Here is a 17449-nt window from a genome sequence, read left to right as displayed (position 1 = left end):
TTTTCCTTAAAGTCGGACTCATTTTCTAGTTCAGGTGGCAGGCATGTGCAGAGTGGGCAATAGCCGACGCTAAATCTGCATGTGCTTAAAAACCGGCTCCCAAAAATACGGCTCCAAACGGGGAATCGGTACCCATCTTTCACATATAAGAGTCGTTCAAAATACTCGACTCGTTCTCGAACGTCACATCTCCAGTTTAAGCCACAGTAGTTAACGTTCAAGCTATTTTTTTCCCGTTAGTTCCACAGGTTTACCAAAACAAGACTTTATTTATTTAACATTTTTACAGTCGGATTGCTTACCTTTGAGTCGACAAAGTTTGATCTTTGAGGGACTTTATCCAGCTTCACAAAGCTTGCTTAAGTAACATTCGTAACCGTGCGTCGTATTTTTTTTTTTAGAAACGTAACAATGACAATGTTTATATCCAACTTATCAAGTAGAGGACACAGGTAAACCATTTTGAAATAGTAATAACGTCAATAATATTAAACTGAATCGACCGCCATTAAAATATTGGCGGGTCTGTGTTATGCTGCTATGTGATTGGCCAGTCTGCGTTTCCGGTGCGGTTTGGACCAATCGGGTAAAACAACAAATTTTGTTTTTTTAACCGGCATACCATTTGATGCAAAGGCACGTACACGTTAAATTGACACATATTTATATATACAGTACATTTTATTGTACATCAACTGGTACAGCAGGTAGCACAATGGGTAACAGTAATATTGAGAGTATTGCAGAGAAGAACAGACACAAGCAGACACTTATTGAACACTTTCACCACAAAATAATAGCCTGTTTAGAGGGAGTGGGTGCTCAAGGGGTCCAGAAAAAGCCCAAGACCAAATATGACATTTATTGATGATAAAGGAATGGATGATATTTTAAATGACTGATTTTTAGGTGGCGACTTGTCCAGGGTGTACGCCGGCTTCCGCCCGATTGTAGCTGAGATAGGGTCCAGCGACCCCGAAAGGCATAAGCGGTAAAAAATGGATGGATGGGTTTTTGTATCACTATTAGTACACACGCTTAATCGAGTGGTCCTTGGGAGCACCACAGATTTTATTTTTTTAATAGTCCTAACAAATAACTAAAGATTTGTTCAAATTGATCCATATTGAATTCTCATTCACTTGCGAGTGTGAGGCACGTGTTCTAAACTAAACCATGGAAGTAGAGAAAACTGGTCCAGTGGTCCAATTTTTGTTGTTATCGTGCAAATTAGGCTCCTTAAAAGGCGTGGCGCAGTAGGAAAAGTGGCCGTGCGCAGCCTGAGGGTCCCTGGTTCAATCCCCACCTAGTACCAACTTCGTTGCGTCCGTTGTGTCCTGAGCAAGACACTTCACCCTTGCTCCTGATGGGTGCTGGTTAGCGCCTTGCATGGCAGCTCCCTCCATCAGTGTGTGAATGTGTTTGTGAATGGGTAAATGTGGAAGTAGTGTCAAAGCGCTTTGAGTACCTTGAAGGTAGAAAAGCGCTATACAAGTACAACCCATTTATCATTTATTTATTTACTAGAATGGAGGGGTCCAAACTTAGCCTTAAAGCTTATTGAACCGGCTCAAACCAATTAAAGTACGTCAACATGCTCTAAGCTGGTGGTTCTCTAAAAGAACAACTTCAGACAATGCTTTTAATGACCAACAGTAGCGCAGTGGGCCTAAGTATTTATTAAAAACAGGGCAGAGGTTTTATTCAACAAGTCTATTTAATATTTTTGGCCCCTGTAACATTACACACAGTTTGAACGGTAACACTTAATTAGGTGGTTATTTGGCGTACAACCAGATGGAGCCTGCATAACACAGATTTGTGTGGTATTTTGACTTAAATTATGCTTCCTGATGTTTTCGGGTGAGAGCTATGTTTTCAGGTCGCTGATGGCACAGGCCAGTAAAGATCAGGGTGCGGACTGTGAATGGTCCCTGTGCCACACTTTGACACCCGTTAACTGATAAAAGTGGCTTCAGCGCAGTGTTGGTACAATACAAGGTCCGGTTAGTCAAAAGGCGCTTTAGTCTTTGTCAGGACCCCACCCAAAAAAAGAAGAAAAAGAAGTCATCCTTGCTCACACTCTCAGCAGTCTATGGAGTTTTAATGGGACTCTGAACAAAAAGAAGCGTTTAGTCGAACAACTTGGCCGCCGTGGCTTTGCCGTCGTATTTGGCCGCCTTCCCGTCAAACTCTGAGGGAAGAATATCGGCATCGAACTCCTTGTAGTAGTTCTCCAGCTCGTCCCCGTGCACAAAGACCTGCGGGGGAGAGGACGGGGGAGAGGACGGGGGGTTAGTGTGGGGACGTCAGTGCACGCGCTCAGGGGGACTTTACCCTCTCCAACAGCTTGCTCTTCATGAGGGGCTTGACCACGTTGTAGGTGGTGGTGAAGTACCACGGCTGGTGGATGAAGTGCACCGCTTTGAAACGAGCCGGGAACGAGTCCTGGTGGGACAGAAAGCGCAAACACCGTCAGCGAAGCGTTCATTTGACAATATGTTTAGTATCGTGCTTGCGCTACTACAATGTTAAAATCAGCAATGCTCAAAAAATCGATTCATATCTGAATCGCAATTTCTTCATTTACTTATTTAGGATTTGCAATTTTTACAATGCATATACAGCAGAATACATTGAAATGTTGGTAACGCAAATACCCAAAAAACACCACAAAAAACAGGAGGAAGGAGACAACAACAAACATTTCAATAAGACTAACATAAGGGAACATTATCACCAGACCTATGTAAGCGTCAATATATACCTTGATGGTGCAGAAAAAAAGACCATATATTTTTTTAACCGATCTCCGAACTCTAAATGGGTGAATTTTGGCGAATTAAACGCCTTTCCGTTTATCGCTCTTTTTGCGATGACGTCAGAACGTGACGTCTCCGAGGTAATACAGCCGCCATTTTCATTTTTAACACATTACAAACATTGGGTCTCAGCTCTGTTATTTTCCGTTTTTTCGACTATTTTTTGGAACTTTGGAGACATCATGCCTCGTCGGTGTGTTGTCGGAGGGTGTAACAACACTAACAGGGAAATATTCAAGTTGCACCACTGGCCCGAAGATGCGAAAGTGTCTGCCGCCAGACCCCCATTGAATGTGCCAAAGAGTCTCCACATTTTACCGGCGATTACAGACATTGCACAGAGATGTATGGATAACCTGCAGATGCATTTGCAACGATAAAGTCAACAAAATCACAAAGGTGAGTTTTGTTGATGTTGACTTATGTGCTAATCAGACATATTTGGTTGCGGCGTGACTGCCAGCTAATCGATGCTAACATGCTACGCTAATCGACGCTAACATGCTATTTACCGGCGGTGCTAAAGTAGACATGACACAGAGATGTATGGATAACCTGCAGATGCATTTGCAACTATAAAGTCAACAAATTCACAAAGGTGAGTTTTGTTGATGTTGACTGCCAGCTAATCAATGCTAACATGCTATTTACCGGCGGTGCTAAAGCAGACATGGCACATAGATGTATGGATAACCTGCAGATGCATTTGCAACTATATTACATTTACTTTCACCCACATTTAATGCAAAAAAAAACACTTACCAATCTAAGGATTTAAGTTGCTCCAGTGTCACAAGATGCGTAAGTCCTGATCGTTTGGTCCGCACATTTTACCGGCGATGCTAACGCAGCTATTCGGCCATGCTATGGCTATGAATAGCGTCAATAGCTATTCGCTCAATAGCTTCAGTTTCTTCTTCAATACTTTCATACTCCAACCATCTGTTTCAATACATGCGTAATCTGTTAAATCGCTTAAGTCGCTGAAATCCAAGTCTGAATCCGAGCTAATGTCGCTATATCTTGCTGTGGTATCCGCCGTTGTTTGTTTACATTGGCAGCACTGTATGACGTCACAGGGAAATGGATAGTCGCATCGCAAATAGCGAAAATCAAGCACGTTAAAGCTTTTTTTAGGGATATTCGGGGACCGGTAAAATTTTGAAAAAAAATACAACAAGCCACTGGGAACTGATTTTTATTGTTTTTAACCCTTTTGAAATTGTGATTATGTTCCCCTTTAACAATTAATGGAGAGAAAAAAAAGGATACATATATACAACATACACAAATACAGTTAAGTGTTATGAAAAATAAATAAAACCAAGGTTTTATTTATTTATATACGCATATACTGTATGTATACAAACATACACATACATACATACATACAAACATACATGAAACCCACCCCCAAAAAGAGAACCAAAAATAAATCAAAAACTGAATCGCGATTTCTATTTCTTTCGGTTCGAACATTTTTTAAGAAACAATTTTTAAAAATATGTTTTTTGGCCATTTCAACGCTTACTCGCTGTGCTTATACATCAGCACCCAAAAGGAGCTTGTAACCTGTAACCTGTTGTGAAAAGGTAATATTATCACCCATCCATCCATTTTCTACTGCTTATTCCCTTTGGGGTAGCGGGGGGCGCTGGTGCCTATCTCAGCTACAATCAGGTGGAAGGCGTCGTACACCCTGGACAAGTCGCCACCTCATCTCTTTACCAGATAACATGTTGCAAAATCAGTTTCAATTGAGAATCAATTCTGAATCGAATCGTCACCCTAAGAGTTGTTGTGAATTTCCCGTCCCGACTTAGTATGATGAAGTTTTGTTTTGCACATTGCAAATTACAATTTATTGTTATATACATATTAGATGTATTGGTAACAGAAAAATAATAATGATAAACATAATTTAGCACAATAACATTAAAGCATAATTTTTTATATACATATATGTTTGAAAATTGGCATGATTTTTTAATATTTTTACTACATTTTATTGACATACCAGCAACGTTTTTTTAGTATTTTCACAAAACCCTCAAAACTCCATACTAATAATTAAATGTAATCTATTTTTTTATGGTACTTGTGAGCACAGGCAAGTGCTCTTTTTTTTTTTAACAGATTTGGACTAATTTTACAATTTACAGAATTTTACAATTTGCACAAAATAAAATTAAAAAATATGAACTATTGCTGTAATATTTTCAAAACATTTCCCCACATTTAAATGTGATTGCTGTGGGCCTAACAGCAACATTTAGAAAATAACAAAATAAAAGCAGTTCATTTTAATTTAAATTATGAGCAAACGTAATTGCAGATTCTAGAAAAAAAACATGATTTCCTTTTTTGAAACGTTATTTAATACATAACGGTATTGTCTTTTAGATTTTTTTAATTGCATGCATACCTGCAGCATGTCCACCATCTTCTTGAGCTCCGTGGGTTTGATACCGGACGCCTGCTGCATGGTGAAGCCTTTGAAGTTCTCAATGATGCAGAAGCCGTTGATCTGAGTCTCCTCGTTCTCCAGAAGTTTCTCCAGGATGACACAGTAGGCCCGCAGGATCTACAAAGAAGAAAAAAGGTCTTGAAGATGGTTCGCGTGGATCGAGTTTGATTGTACGGACGTGTCTTGGCACCTCGTCGAAGGTGATCTCCTCGTAGTCCCAGTTTTCGATGTTGAAGAGCAGAACCACGCGGCCGTACTTGTCTCGGCTCTGCAGGATGCCGGGGTAGCCGGCCTCGATGGTGCTGCGTACGGCCTCTGGAGTCAAGTTCTCAAAGAGCTCGGGGTACTCCTTCCTGAAGCGCACGTAACCTTTGGAAGGACACAAGGTGAAGACCTTCTCACAACTACACACAAAAAACACTCGATTTAAAAACAGGGAATTGAATAACAAGTATGTTAAACTGCCTTGAATGTTCACAAAATAAGTAAGTTATTTGTTTTTATTGTTTAAGAAAACAAGTATGTGTAAAATTGTGTTTACGATGTTAAAGTGAAAACAATAACATTTTACAACGAAAACGAGTATGTTAAATAGGCTTGGATGTTTTTTATGAGAACATGTGCGTTTAATTTCCCTCAATATTCACAAAAAAGGATGTTACATTATTTTTATTGTTTTGAAAAAACAAGTATGTGCAAAACAAAAAAGTTTGGTTCACAAAAACACGCAAATTAACTTGAAAACAAGAACATTTCGGAGTAAAAAAAAGTACGTTAAATTGCTTTCAGTGTTCACAAAAAAAATAAATTCAACTGTTTTTATTGTTTAAGAAAACAAGTATGTGTAAAATTGTCTTTTTTGTCATGCCTGTGAATCAGGTTGTATGTTTAATCATGTTTTGTTTTGTTTTTGGACTCTTCTTCCCTGTTTTGCACTTCCTGGTTTTGTTTCCATGCCAACCCAGTAGTTTCCACCTGGTCCCCCTAGTCACGCCCGATCCTCAAATAGATACATGGATGATACAGCAGAGGATTGGGAGAATGTCATGTGATCAGATGAAACCAAAATAGAACTTTTTGGTATAAACTCAACTCGTCGTGTTTGGAGGAAGAAGAATACGGAGTTGCATCCCAAGAACACCACACCTACTGTGAAGCATGGGGGTGGAAACATCATGCTTTGGGGCTGTTTTTCTGCTAAGGGGACAGGACGATTGATCCGTGTTAAGGAAAGAATGAATGGGGCCATGTATCGTGAGATTTTGAGCCAAAACCTCCTTCCATCAGTGAGAGCTTTGAATGGTTGACCAAATACTTATTTTCCACCATAATTTACAAATAAATTCTTTAAAATTCCTACAATGTGAATTCCAGGATTATTTTCCACATTCTGTCTCTCACAGTTGAAGTGTACCTATGATGAAAATTACAGACCTCTGTCATCATTTTAAGTGGGATAACTTGCACAATCGGTGGCTGACTAAATACTTTTTTGCCCCACCGTACATTAGGCTAACCCAGCAGAGGTTGTCTGATTGACAGGTGAGTGGTCCAGAGGGTGCAGTACCTCCCTCTATGTGATTGGAGGACGTACCCTTCAAGAGTTCAAAGGCTCTGGGGACGTCGTACTTCCTGGCCCGGATAAAGCGGACTAGCATGCTGTCGGGTTTCTCCCCAAAAGTGTCCTGCACCCCCTTGGCCAGCTCGTCCCCTGCGTCCGCCTTCTCCTTCATGATGCCTCGCAGCTCCTTCACCGCCGACACGCGCTTCTCGTCCGTCTCGTTCAGCTCGTCTTTGGCCTGCCGGGAGACATTTGAGGCGCCTGAGCGTTGCTTTGAAGTAACAAAAGGGGTGTGGCCTTTTCGACTGGACCTTCTGTCGGGTGTGGTCTGGCAGGCTGGGGCTGGGTCCGAACACTGGACCGTGGTCCTTGACGGTGAGGCGCTCCAGCTTGGCCCGGAGAGCCTGCTCCTCCTCCGACACCATGCGGTAAGTTCCACTCTGAGGACGTAGGGGGCAACATTAGCACCTTGCTAAATAATTTCCCGTACATTCATATAATTGTGGCGGGAAGCGACAATTTTGTTTGGACCGCCACAATTAAATTTTCCCTCACCTGTTCAAAGTTGCTTATAAACACATTATAATGGGACTGTCTAATTGTGTGGCTTGTCGTTACAACTGTACCGCAGGGGGCTGCATGGATCCACTTTTTAACACTTCATAGGCACATGGACTTTCTCTGGAGTAAGAAGACATAGCAGGAGGGATACGTGTTGCCCACTTAGCGACTTTGGTGCCAGATATAGTGTGTATTCAGATATTTTTATTTTTTAAAAGCGCCTATCAATAAATAGAAAAACTTTTTCGAGTCCAATTGGGGACTCCTCGAGTCCGACATTAAAGCACGTATTGCTCTTGATGAAACACACATCTATGCGATGTTTGCGATTCCATGTGTAACGGAGGCCAGCCAGTGTGTACGTTGCTAAACCTAACTCCCTGACAACCTTAAAAGCAGTGCTGGTTTTTAGTTCGGGAGCTAGCACGCTCATCTCGCATGAACCGCGACCCGAGTTCGAGTCCCGGGTTGAACAAGAAGCAGGGACTAAACCATGCGCCTTACACATGTACGCAAAATTTTCTTTGATCACATGCGCGATACGAAGGATCCCCTCGGGCGCACACACCCTCTCGAGAGATCTGGTCTCCAATCGCATAATCCGGGTGTGTTAGTCCGACTTTTCAAAAACAGAACACGATCGGATTAAGGTGTTTCAATGGGTTATAGAATGCTTATTTAGAGCCGAACTATTTGAGAGTTAGTGCATGGACACGTACTGAGTTCTAAACCACTAGTTAGAAAACCATTGAACACTATTCAATATTCCAACAGTCAGGATTCTTGTCTCCACACACTTTTGGTTTGGTTTCTGGGCTGCAGATTTTTGGTAAGGGTATAATTTCAGTTGGTCCAGCACGGTCAGATGTGAATCTGTGTCTTTACACTTTGTAGGTTCTCAGCATGATACCTTTTCTACAATGTTAACATATAACAGGGCTATTCAACTACATAATGAAGAGGGCCGCAGTTTCCAGAGTCCAAGGGTTCGAGGCACGGAAATCGAAATACGGATGTGTTGTCAAGTGCTTCCGTAGATTATATTCCTTTCAGACTTAATTTACTTAATTACAAAGTAAACATACCGGCTTCCACACTGCACTGTCAATAAATTCACTAGTCTGCCCTCGCTACTCGTTTCGAGCGCGTGCAGCATGAAGAAACAGAAGCTCCAGAACTTATGTTGGGGATTGATGTTCCTTCTTTTCTTTTGAATTATATTCCTTGCTAAAATAAACATTACAAAAGTATAGTTGTATTGTGTATTTTACATTATGTCTATTGCAGTGACGTGCGGGGAACCAAACACCAGGTGAGGCATACTTACTTTTTTTTTTTTTTACTTAAATTCATATGTGCAGTTATAGTCATTGTTGATTTAGGTTGTACATTAGAGTTACAGGGGGAAAAAAAGGGACTTATTCGCTTTCATAAAAACGTTATCATAATTATATTATAATATGATAAATGGGTCCAAAAAGTATTTGATAAAGTTGTTATTAAATACTTTTTGGTCCCATTTACTTTTAACAAAATAAATCAAGTTTTGGGAGTGTAATTTACCTTTCTGTATTTGTATCTGAAGCAGCAATAGCTATCCTCCATGAAAACGTACTTCGTATGATAGCATTCATTTTGTCTTAAAGTCCAGTTTAGAGAAGTATTTAATCTTGGATACAGTATATAATCCTGCATATTGGCAGAAACATTCATTTAATTCAATTTCATTCCAAGAAATTTAACAATATTTTTGCATCTGACATAAAACACCCACAAACACTGGCTTACTCTAATAAAAATGCCATGTTTGTTATACATAAAGTAAAAAAAGAAAAAAATGCTGGCTTCCGCTGGAGAGACCTGTGTCTGCTAGCTTGACCGCCCCCACGTCTCCCAGTGTGGCGAGTCAGCGTACTCTTGAAGCATTGAACTGCAAGTTGACAATATATCGCCCCCTACCTTGAGGCAGAGGTACTTGCTGCCTCAAGACCTGCCTTTTCCACGTGGCAACAAGCATGCGCCCCTCGCACGCACATGCCCAATACACACTGTGTGTAGCCGTGGAGGCACCACCTTTGTCTGCCTCACTTCTCATCTGCTGCATTGTTTTGATCAGGAAACATGGAATTTTCGCGATTTTGACCATGAAAATGATCAAAATATACAGGAACCACACCAAAATCACATAGAAAGCATAAATTAAAAGAGAAATATTAAAACCTATTTTATTTTATTACGTCATTTTGGAACATCTCATGGTTAAGCCACCTGGCAGGTGAGGCACTGCCTCACTGGCCTCCCCTGACAGTATGTCACAGGTCTATTGTATATTTTACATAAACAAAATATAAGTTTTAGTGTTCATACATTCACAAAACTATGTATGTTTATGCAAAATAAACAACATGTACAGTACATCAAACACTGCACACAATGTGACCCATCATAATTAAACCTAAGGTGTAGCGTTATAGCCCTCTTCTGGTCAAATTTAGCACTACGTGTATTTAAGGAGTTATGATCGCCCAGAGTTACTCTGAGACAAAAACAACACGACAACAAATACAAAATACATGATAAAGTCAGAAATTGTAATACAAAACAAACTTAACATCTTTATGCACAATATCTACTTACAAATGGTTGACCGAATTTCTCGATGAAATGTACACGTGTGGCTAGTTTAGAAATTTAGGCTAATACCTATTGAAGTGATTCGCATGGTTTTATACCAACATGTATAATATATCATTTTAAAACTGGATGCATTTGCTTTGGCCTAACAGTCATTTTACCTGATATGCACAGAATTTACTTTGACAAGGTAAAAACAAGTTTTGTGTGTAAAAACCTACTTATCTCTTCGGCCATATTCTTCTCTGCATCACAGAAATGGTCCCTAAATGTATGGTCCTCTGAAAAATCATGTGCACAGTTACCGAGATACAAGCGGTGGCTAAACCTACCCACTGACTCGTCTTACCCCACTCTCCCCTAAGCTGTATTGCACTTCTCAGGGATTCTGGGAAATTGGTAGTGTTAGCATTGTTGACATAAAGGCTGTGAATCTTTGGGCACCTAACGATTCTATCCGATTCCGATTCCCGGGGTGACAATTCGGTTCAGAATAGATTCTCAATTCCAACCAGTTATTTGGTATAAAAGTTATAATTTAATTTTCTAAAAACAGGTTGCATGTAGGTGGCCTAAAAACATCCATCCATTAATTTTCTACCGCTTATTCCCTTTGGGGTCGCTGGTGCCTATCTCAGCTACAATCGGGCGGAAGGCGGCGTACACCCTGGACAAGTTGCCAACTCATCGCAGGGCCAACACAGATAGACAGACAACATTCACACTCACATTCACACACTAGGGCCAATTTTAGTGTTGCCAATCAACCTATCCCCAGGTGCATTTCTTTGGAAGTGGGAGGAAGCCGGAGTACCCGGAAGGAACCCACGCAGTCACAGGGAGGACATGCAAACTCCACACAGAAAGATCCCTAAAACATATTCTGGAAAATGTATTCTTATCAAAAAATATATATATTGTGTTAGAATAATTCTATCTAAGTTATCAGAAAACTTTGTGTTTCAATGTGTTCCCGGCGAGAATACAAAAGCTGTCTTTGAACCTACCAAGAAGAAGGCTTGTAAAACTCCACATGAAAGTGTTATTTTTCTTTTATGAATTGTAATCAACAGAAAGAAATCATTTTGACCCAAGAACTACAGAGCGGAGGGGAAGCAGGTCCAGACTCTCCTCCAGGGACCTCTTCTTTGAACACTTTTACGACCTTTATCTGTGAACTGTTTTACGACCTTTTCTTTGAACTGTTCTGTAACCAAAGGCGATGGCTGTTTACGGCCCCCTCCCTTAGAAACAGCTGTTGCCATGTAATCAGGGAAAGTCCAAATAAAAGAGAAGGCGTACAATATTGCGCCAGAGCGTGGAGGAGACTGTACAAGAGTATAGCCTAGACGTATCTCCTCAATTGAGCCAAATTTAATTCTGTCTCGGTTTAATTCTTTGCTTCTTGTCTTGTGTAATAAATGTAATCAGTATTTGAACCTGATATATTATTTTGTAATTAAAAATATATATTTTTTGTATACATTTTTTAAAATTATGAATATACCGTATTTCCTTGAATTGCCGTAGGGCATATAGTATGCGGCTGCCTTTAATTACTGCCGGGCCAAACTCGCTTCCCAAAATAATTAGCGCATGCTTATTATAACCGCCTGGTCAAACTTGTGATGTCACGAGTGACACTTCCTCTGTCATTATTTTCAAAATGGAGGAGGCTGATTTCAATACCTGTAATTTGAAATCGCATAAAGAGAAGAAGATTAAGAGCTATTCAGTAGGATTTAAAGTCCAAGCTTACATCACACTCAAATTTTTACTGCATACCTTTGGTAAGTGCCGTAGTGAGAAGAGGTTTTAAAATAATTAGCGCATGCTTACTTATACCGCATGCCTTTGGTAAGCGCAGGAGTGAGAAGAGGTTTTAAATTAATTAGCGCCCCGGCGGCAATTCAAAGAAATACGGTATTTAAAATTGGTATGAACAAGAATCGCGATTTGGATGTGACATTGTACTGATGTGCCAGACTCTCTCATCCAATCCATTTTTGGTTCTATGATTATCATCACATTTGTCCTTGTTATTAAAATCAACTACGGTACGTTAAATAATCTTTGATGTTTTGATACGTTAATAAATTGTTATTAGTGTTAAATAAAACCAGTATGTTAAATTGTACCTCTCAGGCATTACAGGATAAAAGGGAACTATGGTATTTTCCTCTAGGGTTATCATTACATTTGTCCACTTCTGTGGAAGCATCACACAAAAAAGCCTCCAGAAAAGGCCAACATTTGCATGGAAAATTTTTACAGGCGGAAACACATACTTGGAGTTAAATAGTCTTTAATGGACCTAGTGTGTGAATGTGAGTGTGAATGTTGTCTGTCTATCTGTGTTGGCCCTGCGATGAGGTGGCAACTTGTCCAGGGTGTAAGACGCCTTCCGCCCGATTGTAGCTGAGATAGGCACCAGCGCCCCCCGCGACCCCAAAGGGAATAAGCGGTAGGAAATGGATGGATGGACGTTATCATCACATGTATCCTATTTACCCTGAATGGTATACTATTCTTTTTGAGGCGGCATCACACACAAAAAAGCCAAACACATTCGTGTGGATGCTTAGCCAGTTGACGTGGTGCACCATGACGGTTTTGTTTGAATTTTTTTGGAATGCGGTATTGCCAATAATCACCATAAATATTGCCGCTGTCAAATACACGTGACTATAAGGAGGCTGCAAACGTGACCATGCTTGCAGGACACACGTTGAGCGACACAAAAGCTCGCATGAGTCACTATAAGTCGCTCACAAGACTTGATTGTGCGTTTCTTTCTCTAAAAAAAAAAAGAATCCTAATCCGCAGGAATCAATAAGGCCTCAGTGTGGGTCTAATCTGCCTCACATGAGTCCAGTAAAGCCCAAAATGCACAGCGAGGGACTCCAAAGGCCGCATTCTCACAATGGCGCTTTGTAGCGCGAGGAGAAGATACTCACGACGACAGCCATGTCTGCTGCTCTTCACGCGGGGGTCAGGACGATCTGGAGGGAGAAAGCAAAAGTGTTTCAAACTAACAGCAGACACAATAATCCCACCTCATTTTGCCGTGACTGGGGTGCCTCCCTGGTGACGCTAAATTTAGCTGTGGATGGCTCCTGCATCATCTATCAGGAGATTTAAGCCCAACTCTTTCATAAGCAGCGTGATGTAAACCTGATTAACCCAAAAAACAACAACAGATAACCTGAATGTTGCCTACAGAAGGTTTAATCTCCTGCATTCTATTGGCAAAAAACATCATTTTGATTTAAAATAAATAAAAAAAGGCATAATATTGAAAATAAATAAAAAATAGGGATGTCTAATGATTTGTTTCATCAGATTGATCACATTTTGGAATTTGGATTAATCATGATTGATCACAGGTGATCCCTTCCTTGCAAAATTAAAAATTGCTTTGGAAAAGACCCATGTATTTGTTTACACAAATGTAATGTTATTGTCAGAATGTCACCTTTTTCTTGATTGCATGCAATTTATTTGCAAAAACCTTAGTAACACTTTTATCTGATGTTCTTTCAAGCTGTATTTTTTTTTTGTTTATTCATTTTTGTATGCATTTAAAAAATGCAAGTCTGGGCTTCTTGGCTTAGGCTGCTGCCCCCGTGACCCGACCTCGGATAAACGGAAGATGGATTGATGGATAAATTGCATGATTAATCCAAGTGTGTTCATGATAAATGCAATATTTTTTGTATAAAATCACATGAGGTAACATGTTAATTTTGACCGCCCTATTAAAAACATATAAAATTGTGTGTATTTTTTGTGGGTTACTTGTTTTGGGGTGAGGGGGAGAACATTTGACGTGTATTTCATAATTTTTTTGGCAACTGTATATGTCAAAACATTTAATAAACAAATGTTTAAAAAAAATATATATATATACTGTATATATATATATATATATATATATATATATATATATATAAATATGTACAATTTTGATTAATAAATCAAAACAACATTTTTAATTATAAAAATATAATAGAAAAATATTTTTAATTTTAAAAATAGTATGCATACACTTAAGCAAAATATATATTTTTTCATTATATATATATACACACTAATTGCTACATACATATTTTAAGTTTTTAATAATTAACTCTGATTAATGATATTCCCTCTAATGAGGATAAACGGTATAGAAAATGGATAGAAGGCAATTATCTTAAAAATGTAAATTCTACATTTCAGAAGACATTATAGCAATTATATATATATATATATATATATATATATATATATATATATATATATATATATATATATATATATGTATATGTATATGTATATATATATGTATATATATATATATATGAGGTGGCGACTTGTCCAGGGTGTACACCGCCTTCCGCCCGCTTGTAGCTGAGATAGGCACCAGCGCCCCCCGCTACCTCAAAGGGAATAAGCGGTAGAAAATGGATGGATATATATATATATATGTCTGTGTGTGTGTGTGTGTGCGTATACATAATGAATAAATATTTTGTATTTTAAAAATATTACTGATTTTACTTTTTTAATACAACAAAATTAATGAGACCAGTCCACTATTATTAGAAATTACTAATTAAAATAACATATTTGTAATAATTAAATACATTTGCAGTGTGCACAGTATATTATCACAGACATATACTGTAAACAGAATTTTTAAAAAAGTTTAATATATTAATTCCATTTTATTTTAATGTAAATTGATGATTAAAATAATCAATTCATACAATTATTAAAAACACCAATACAAAACTTAAAATACAATACATAAAAAAAAACAGTTAAAAAGATGAAATACACTAAAATATGCTTTAAATTCTTTTGAGGAGTTTTTCTAACACTGTTATGTGATTTAACTGTCACTTTTTATATGAATATTTACATGATTAAAGATTATATTATACAACACCACAAAAAGGGGTCTTCTATTGAATAATTAATTTAAATCCCACTTAAAACGGTTTAAATAACAAGCATATTCGACTTGAATCTTGAATGCAAAAATAGATTTTTGCTTGCATCTTGTATTTTTTCAAAAAAGGCATTGTTCCCCAAACTGTGGGTCAGGACCCAAAATGGGACACAAGCCAGTTTTAATCGTCGAATCAAATAATGTTTAGCTTCTTATTTATGGTCAAATAGGCGCATAGTTAATCATAATAAAAGACTATTGACTCATGCTCATGGTCACTAATTCCAGTTGTGCGTACTGCACACAATTAGACAGAGGTGGCGCCCTCCCGACCCAATCAGTGAAATACAGCTCTGCCATATTAGCGTTCTAACACGTGTCTAGCACCTAAAATACCGGCAGTAAGGGGGCTTTGTGAGGGTCCAAAGACGCCTACCTGTGTGAGACGTCAAGTCGTTGGCGAGGAAGTGTGGGGTGTCTGTGTGCAGGACCAGCGGCACCGAGCTTTTTGTAGTGTAGGGATTAATGTCGTCACAACAGATTATTGTATTTTCTTTCCCCCCCATTTTCTGTCTGCATGAGAGGTTGTGATGCAAAGGGCGGGGCTAAAGCAGAGGTCGTGATGTAATGATGTTGAGTGGGAGTGGGGGGGTTGGTACCCTTTAGGTAAGAGCTGCTTGTTTGGGATTTGATGGCATTCCTCAAAGATTTACTACTGTGATACGCAACGTGCGCACATGTGCTGGTGGAAGGGGCGGGGTTACAGGGCTCATTAGTAAAAGTGCATGTCGACTTAAAATCAATTTGCACGTTTAACCAGTGACTTAAAATAATAATGTATTGAGAAAGTCTATGCAACATACACAGTACATAATTTGTGCTATTAAAATCATATTAAAACTGGCTTTAAAAAGATTACAACATATTAGTTATGAAAGGACGTGGTTCTCAAACTTTTTCCACCAAGTACCACCTCAGTCAAAAATGGCTCTCCTAGTACCACAATGATGACCAACATTAAAGTACAGTAGCGTAGTAGGCCGAAATATGCATTAAAACAAGGCAGAGGTGTTATCTAACAAGTATATTTATAATGTTTGGCCACTTTAACACTACACACTAGAGATGCGCGGTTTGCGGTCTCCTCCGCGGAGTCCGCGGAAAAACCGCGGGTCGGGCGGTTGACATGACGAAAAAATTTATTTTAATTAGATTCGGGCGGGTGGCGGTTGAACCATCTGGAAATATTTGATATACATGGTTCTGTGATCGGTATTATTTGCCATTCAAAGAGCCATTTAAGACCCGCGTCTAAAGCGAAGAAGACAATAAGAGACGCTATTATTCTCTTGTATGACTGCCGGCAGTCACCCAGATAATAATTATAAGGGCGTGCTATGTAACCATTGGCTTTGTCGCCTTCTACAACATGTACGATTGCTTATCAGTTCAGTGTCATGTTGTGTGTAGCTTCCGCGGCAACACGCACTCGACTGCAAGGCATACTGGGTGACACAGAGTACACTAATGGTTGTGATATAAACAATTTTAACACTCTTACTAATATGCGCCACGCTGTGAAGTCACACCAATTAAGAACGACAAACACATTTTGGGAGAACATCCTAACAGTAACACAACATAAACGCAACACAACAAATACCCAGAATCCTTTGTATTCATGACACTTCCTGACTATTTTATACACCCCGCTAGCAGCAACCCCCCCCCGTGCGTCGGTAAGGTGGGCGGGGTTGGGGGCGCAAAATATATTCAGGAAGTGTCATGAATACAAAGGATTCTGGGTATTTGTTGTGTTGCATTTATGTTGTGTTACTGTGAGGATGTTCTTCGAAATGTGTTTGTCAATCTTGTATTGTGTGGCTTCACAGCGTGGCGCATATTAGTAAGTGTTATAGTTGTTTATATCACAACCATCAGTGTACTCTGTATCATCCAGTATGCCTTTCAATCTTGTACGTGTAATTGCGGAAGCTGCACACAACATGTTGCCGGACCAACAATTGGTTTGTACATGTTGTTGAAGGTGTCAAAGGCAAAGGCTTCACAGCACGCCTATATTGTTGTCATCAGGATGAACGCTAATGGATAGTCGCGAGAATGTTAGCGGTTCCACTTCTTTATTACTCTGTGAAACGGTTTTAATTAGCTCTGTGGGTGGTAAGGCCCGCGGGCGGGTACGGTCCTGTTTAAATGTTGGTTCGGGTGGATGACGACTTTGGCGATGCGGTTGCGGATGATATGATTGCCTATCCGCGCATCTCTACTACACACAGTTTGAGTAAAGGAAAATAAAACACTGTACTTCAATCAAGTCTTTACTTTTAGTACACGTACCACTGGTTTAGTTAGTGTATTTAATTTTTTTATCAAACATAAAAATCATATTATTAAAACAATTAAATACAACTTATACAATAAGATGACAAATGTTAATTTGTGCTAAT

General features: G+C 39.3%; 1 protein-coding gene across 1 annotated transcript; it reads right to left on the bottom strand.

Annotated features, from left to right (window-relative positions):
- Nucleotides 1-662: 662 nt before the first annotated feature.
- On the bottom strand, nucleotides 663-15528 carry LOC133549336 (retinaldehyde-binding protein 1-like). Its single transcript, XM_061894638.1, has 8 exons — nucleotides 15418-15528; nucleotides 13003-13047; nucleotides 7162-7290; nucleotides 6884-7088; nucleotides 5480-5658; nucleotides 5248-5406; nucleotides 2338-2448; nucleotides 663-2261 (listed from the first exon to the last, which is right to left on the bottom strand). The coding sequence occupies exons 2-8, from the start codon at nucleotides 13012-13014 to the stop codon at nucleotides 2133-2135; spliced, it is 924 nt and encodes a 307-aa protein (XP_061750622.1). The 5' UTR covers nucleotides 13015-13047; nucleotides 15418-15528; the 3' UTR covers nucleotides 663-2132.
- Between the last annotated feature and the right edge of the window lie 1921 nt (nucleotides 15529-17449).

Source organism: Nerophis ophidion, linkage group LG03 (genome assembly GCF_033978795.1).
Source record: "Nerophis ophidion isolate RoL-2023_Sa linkage group LG03, RoL_Noph_v1.0, whole genome shotgun sequence".
In the NCBI taxonomy this organism is placed as follows: Eukaryota; Metazoa; Chordata; class Actinopteri; order Syngnathiformes; family Syngnathidae; genus Nerophis; species Nerophis ophidion.
The sequence above is the reverse complement of the archived record's forward strand: the minus strand, read 5'-3'. Positions and strand labels throughout refer to the sequence as shown.

Bases quoted from the DNA above. Each gene is read 5' to 3' on its own strand.
- LOC133549336 (XM_061894638.1), bottom strand. The intron at 5,659-6,883 runs GTACGTCCTCCA...GTCCTTCCAAAG, and splicing joins AGCCTTTGAACTCTTGAAGG to GTTACGTGCGCTTCAGGAAG. The intron at 2,449-5,247 runs GTATGCATGCAA...CTGTCCCACCAG, and splicing joins AGATGGTGGACATGCTGCAG to GACTCGTTCCCGGCTCGTTT.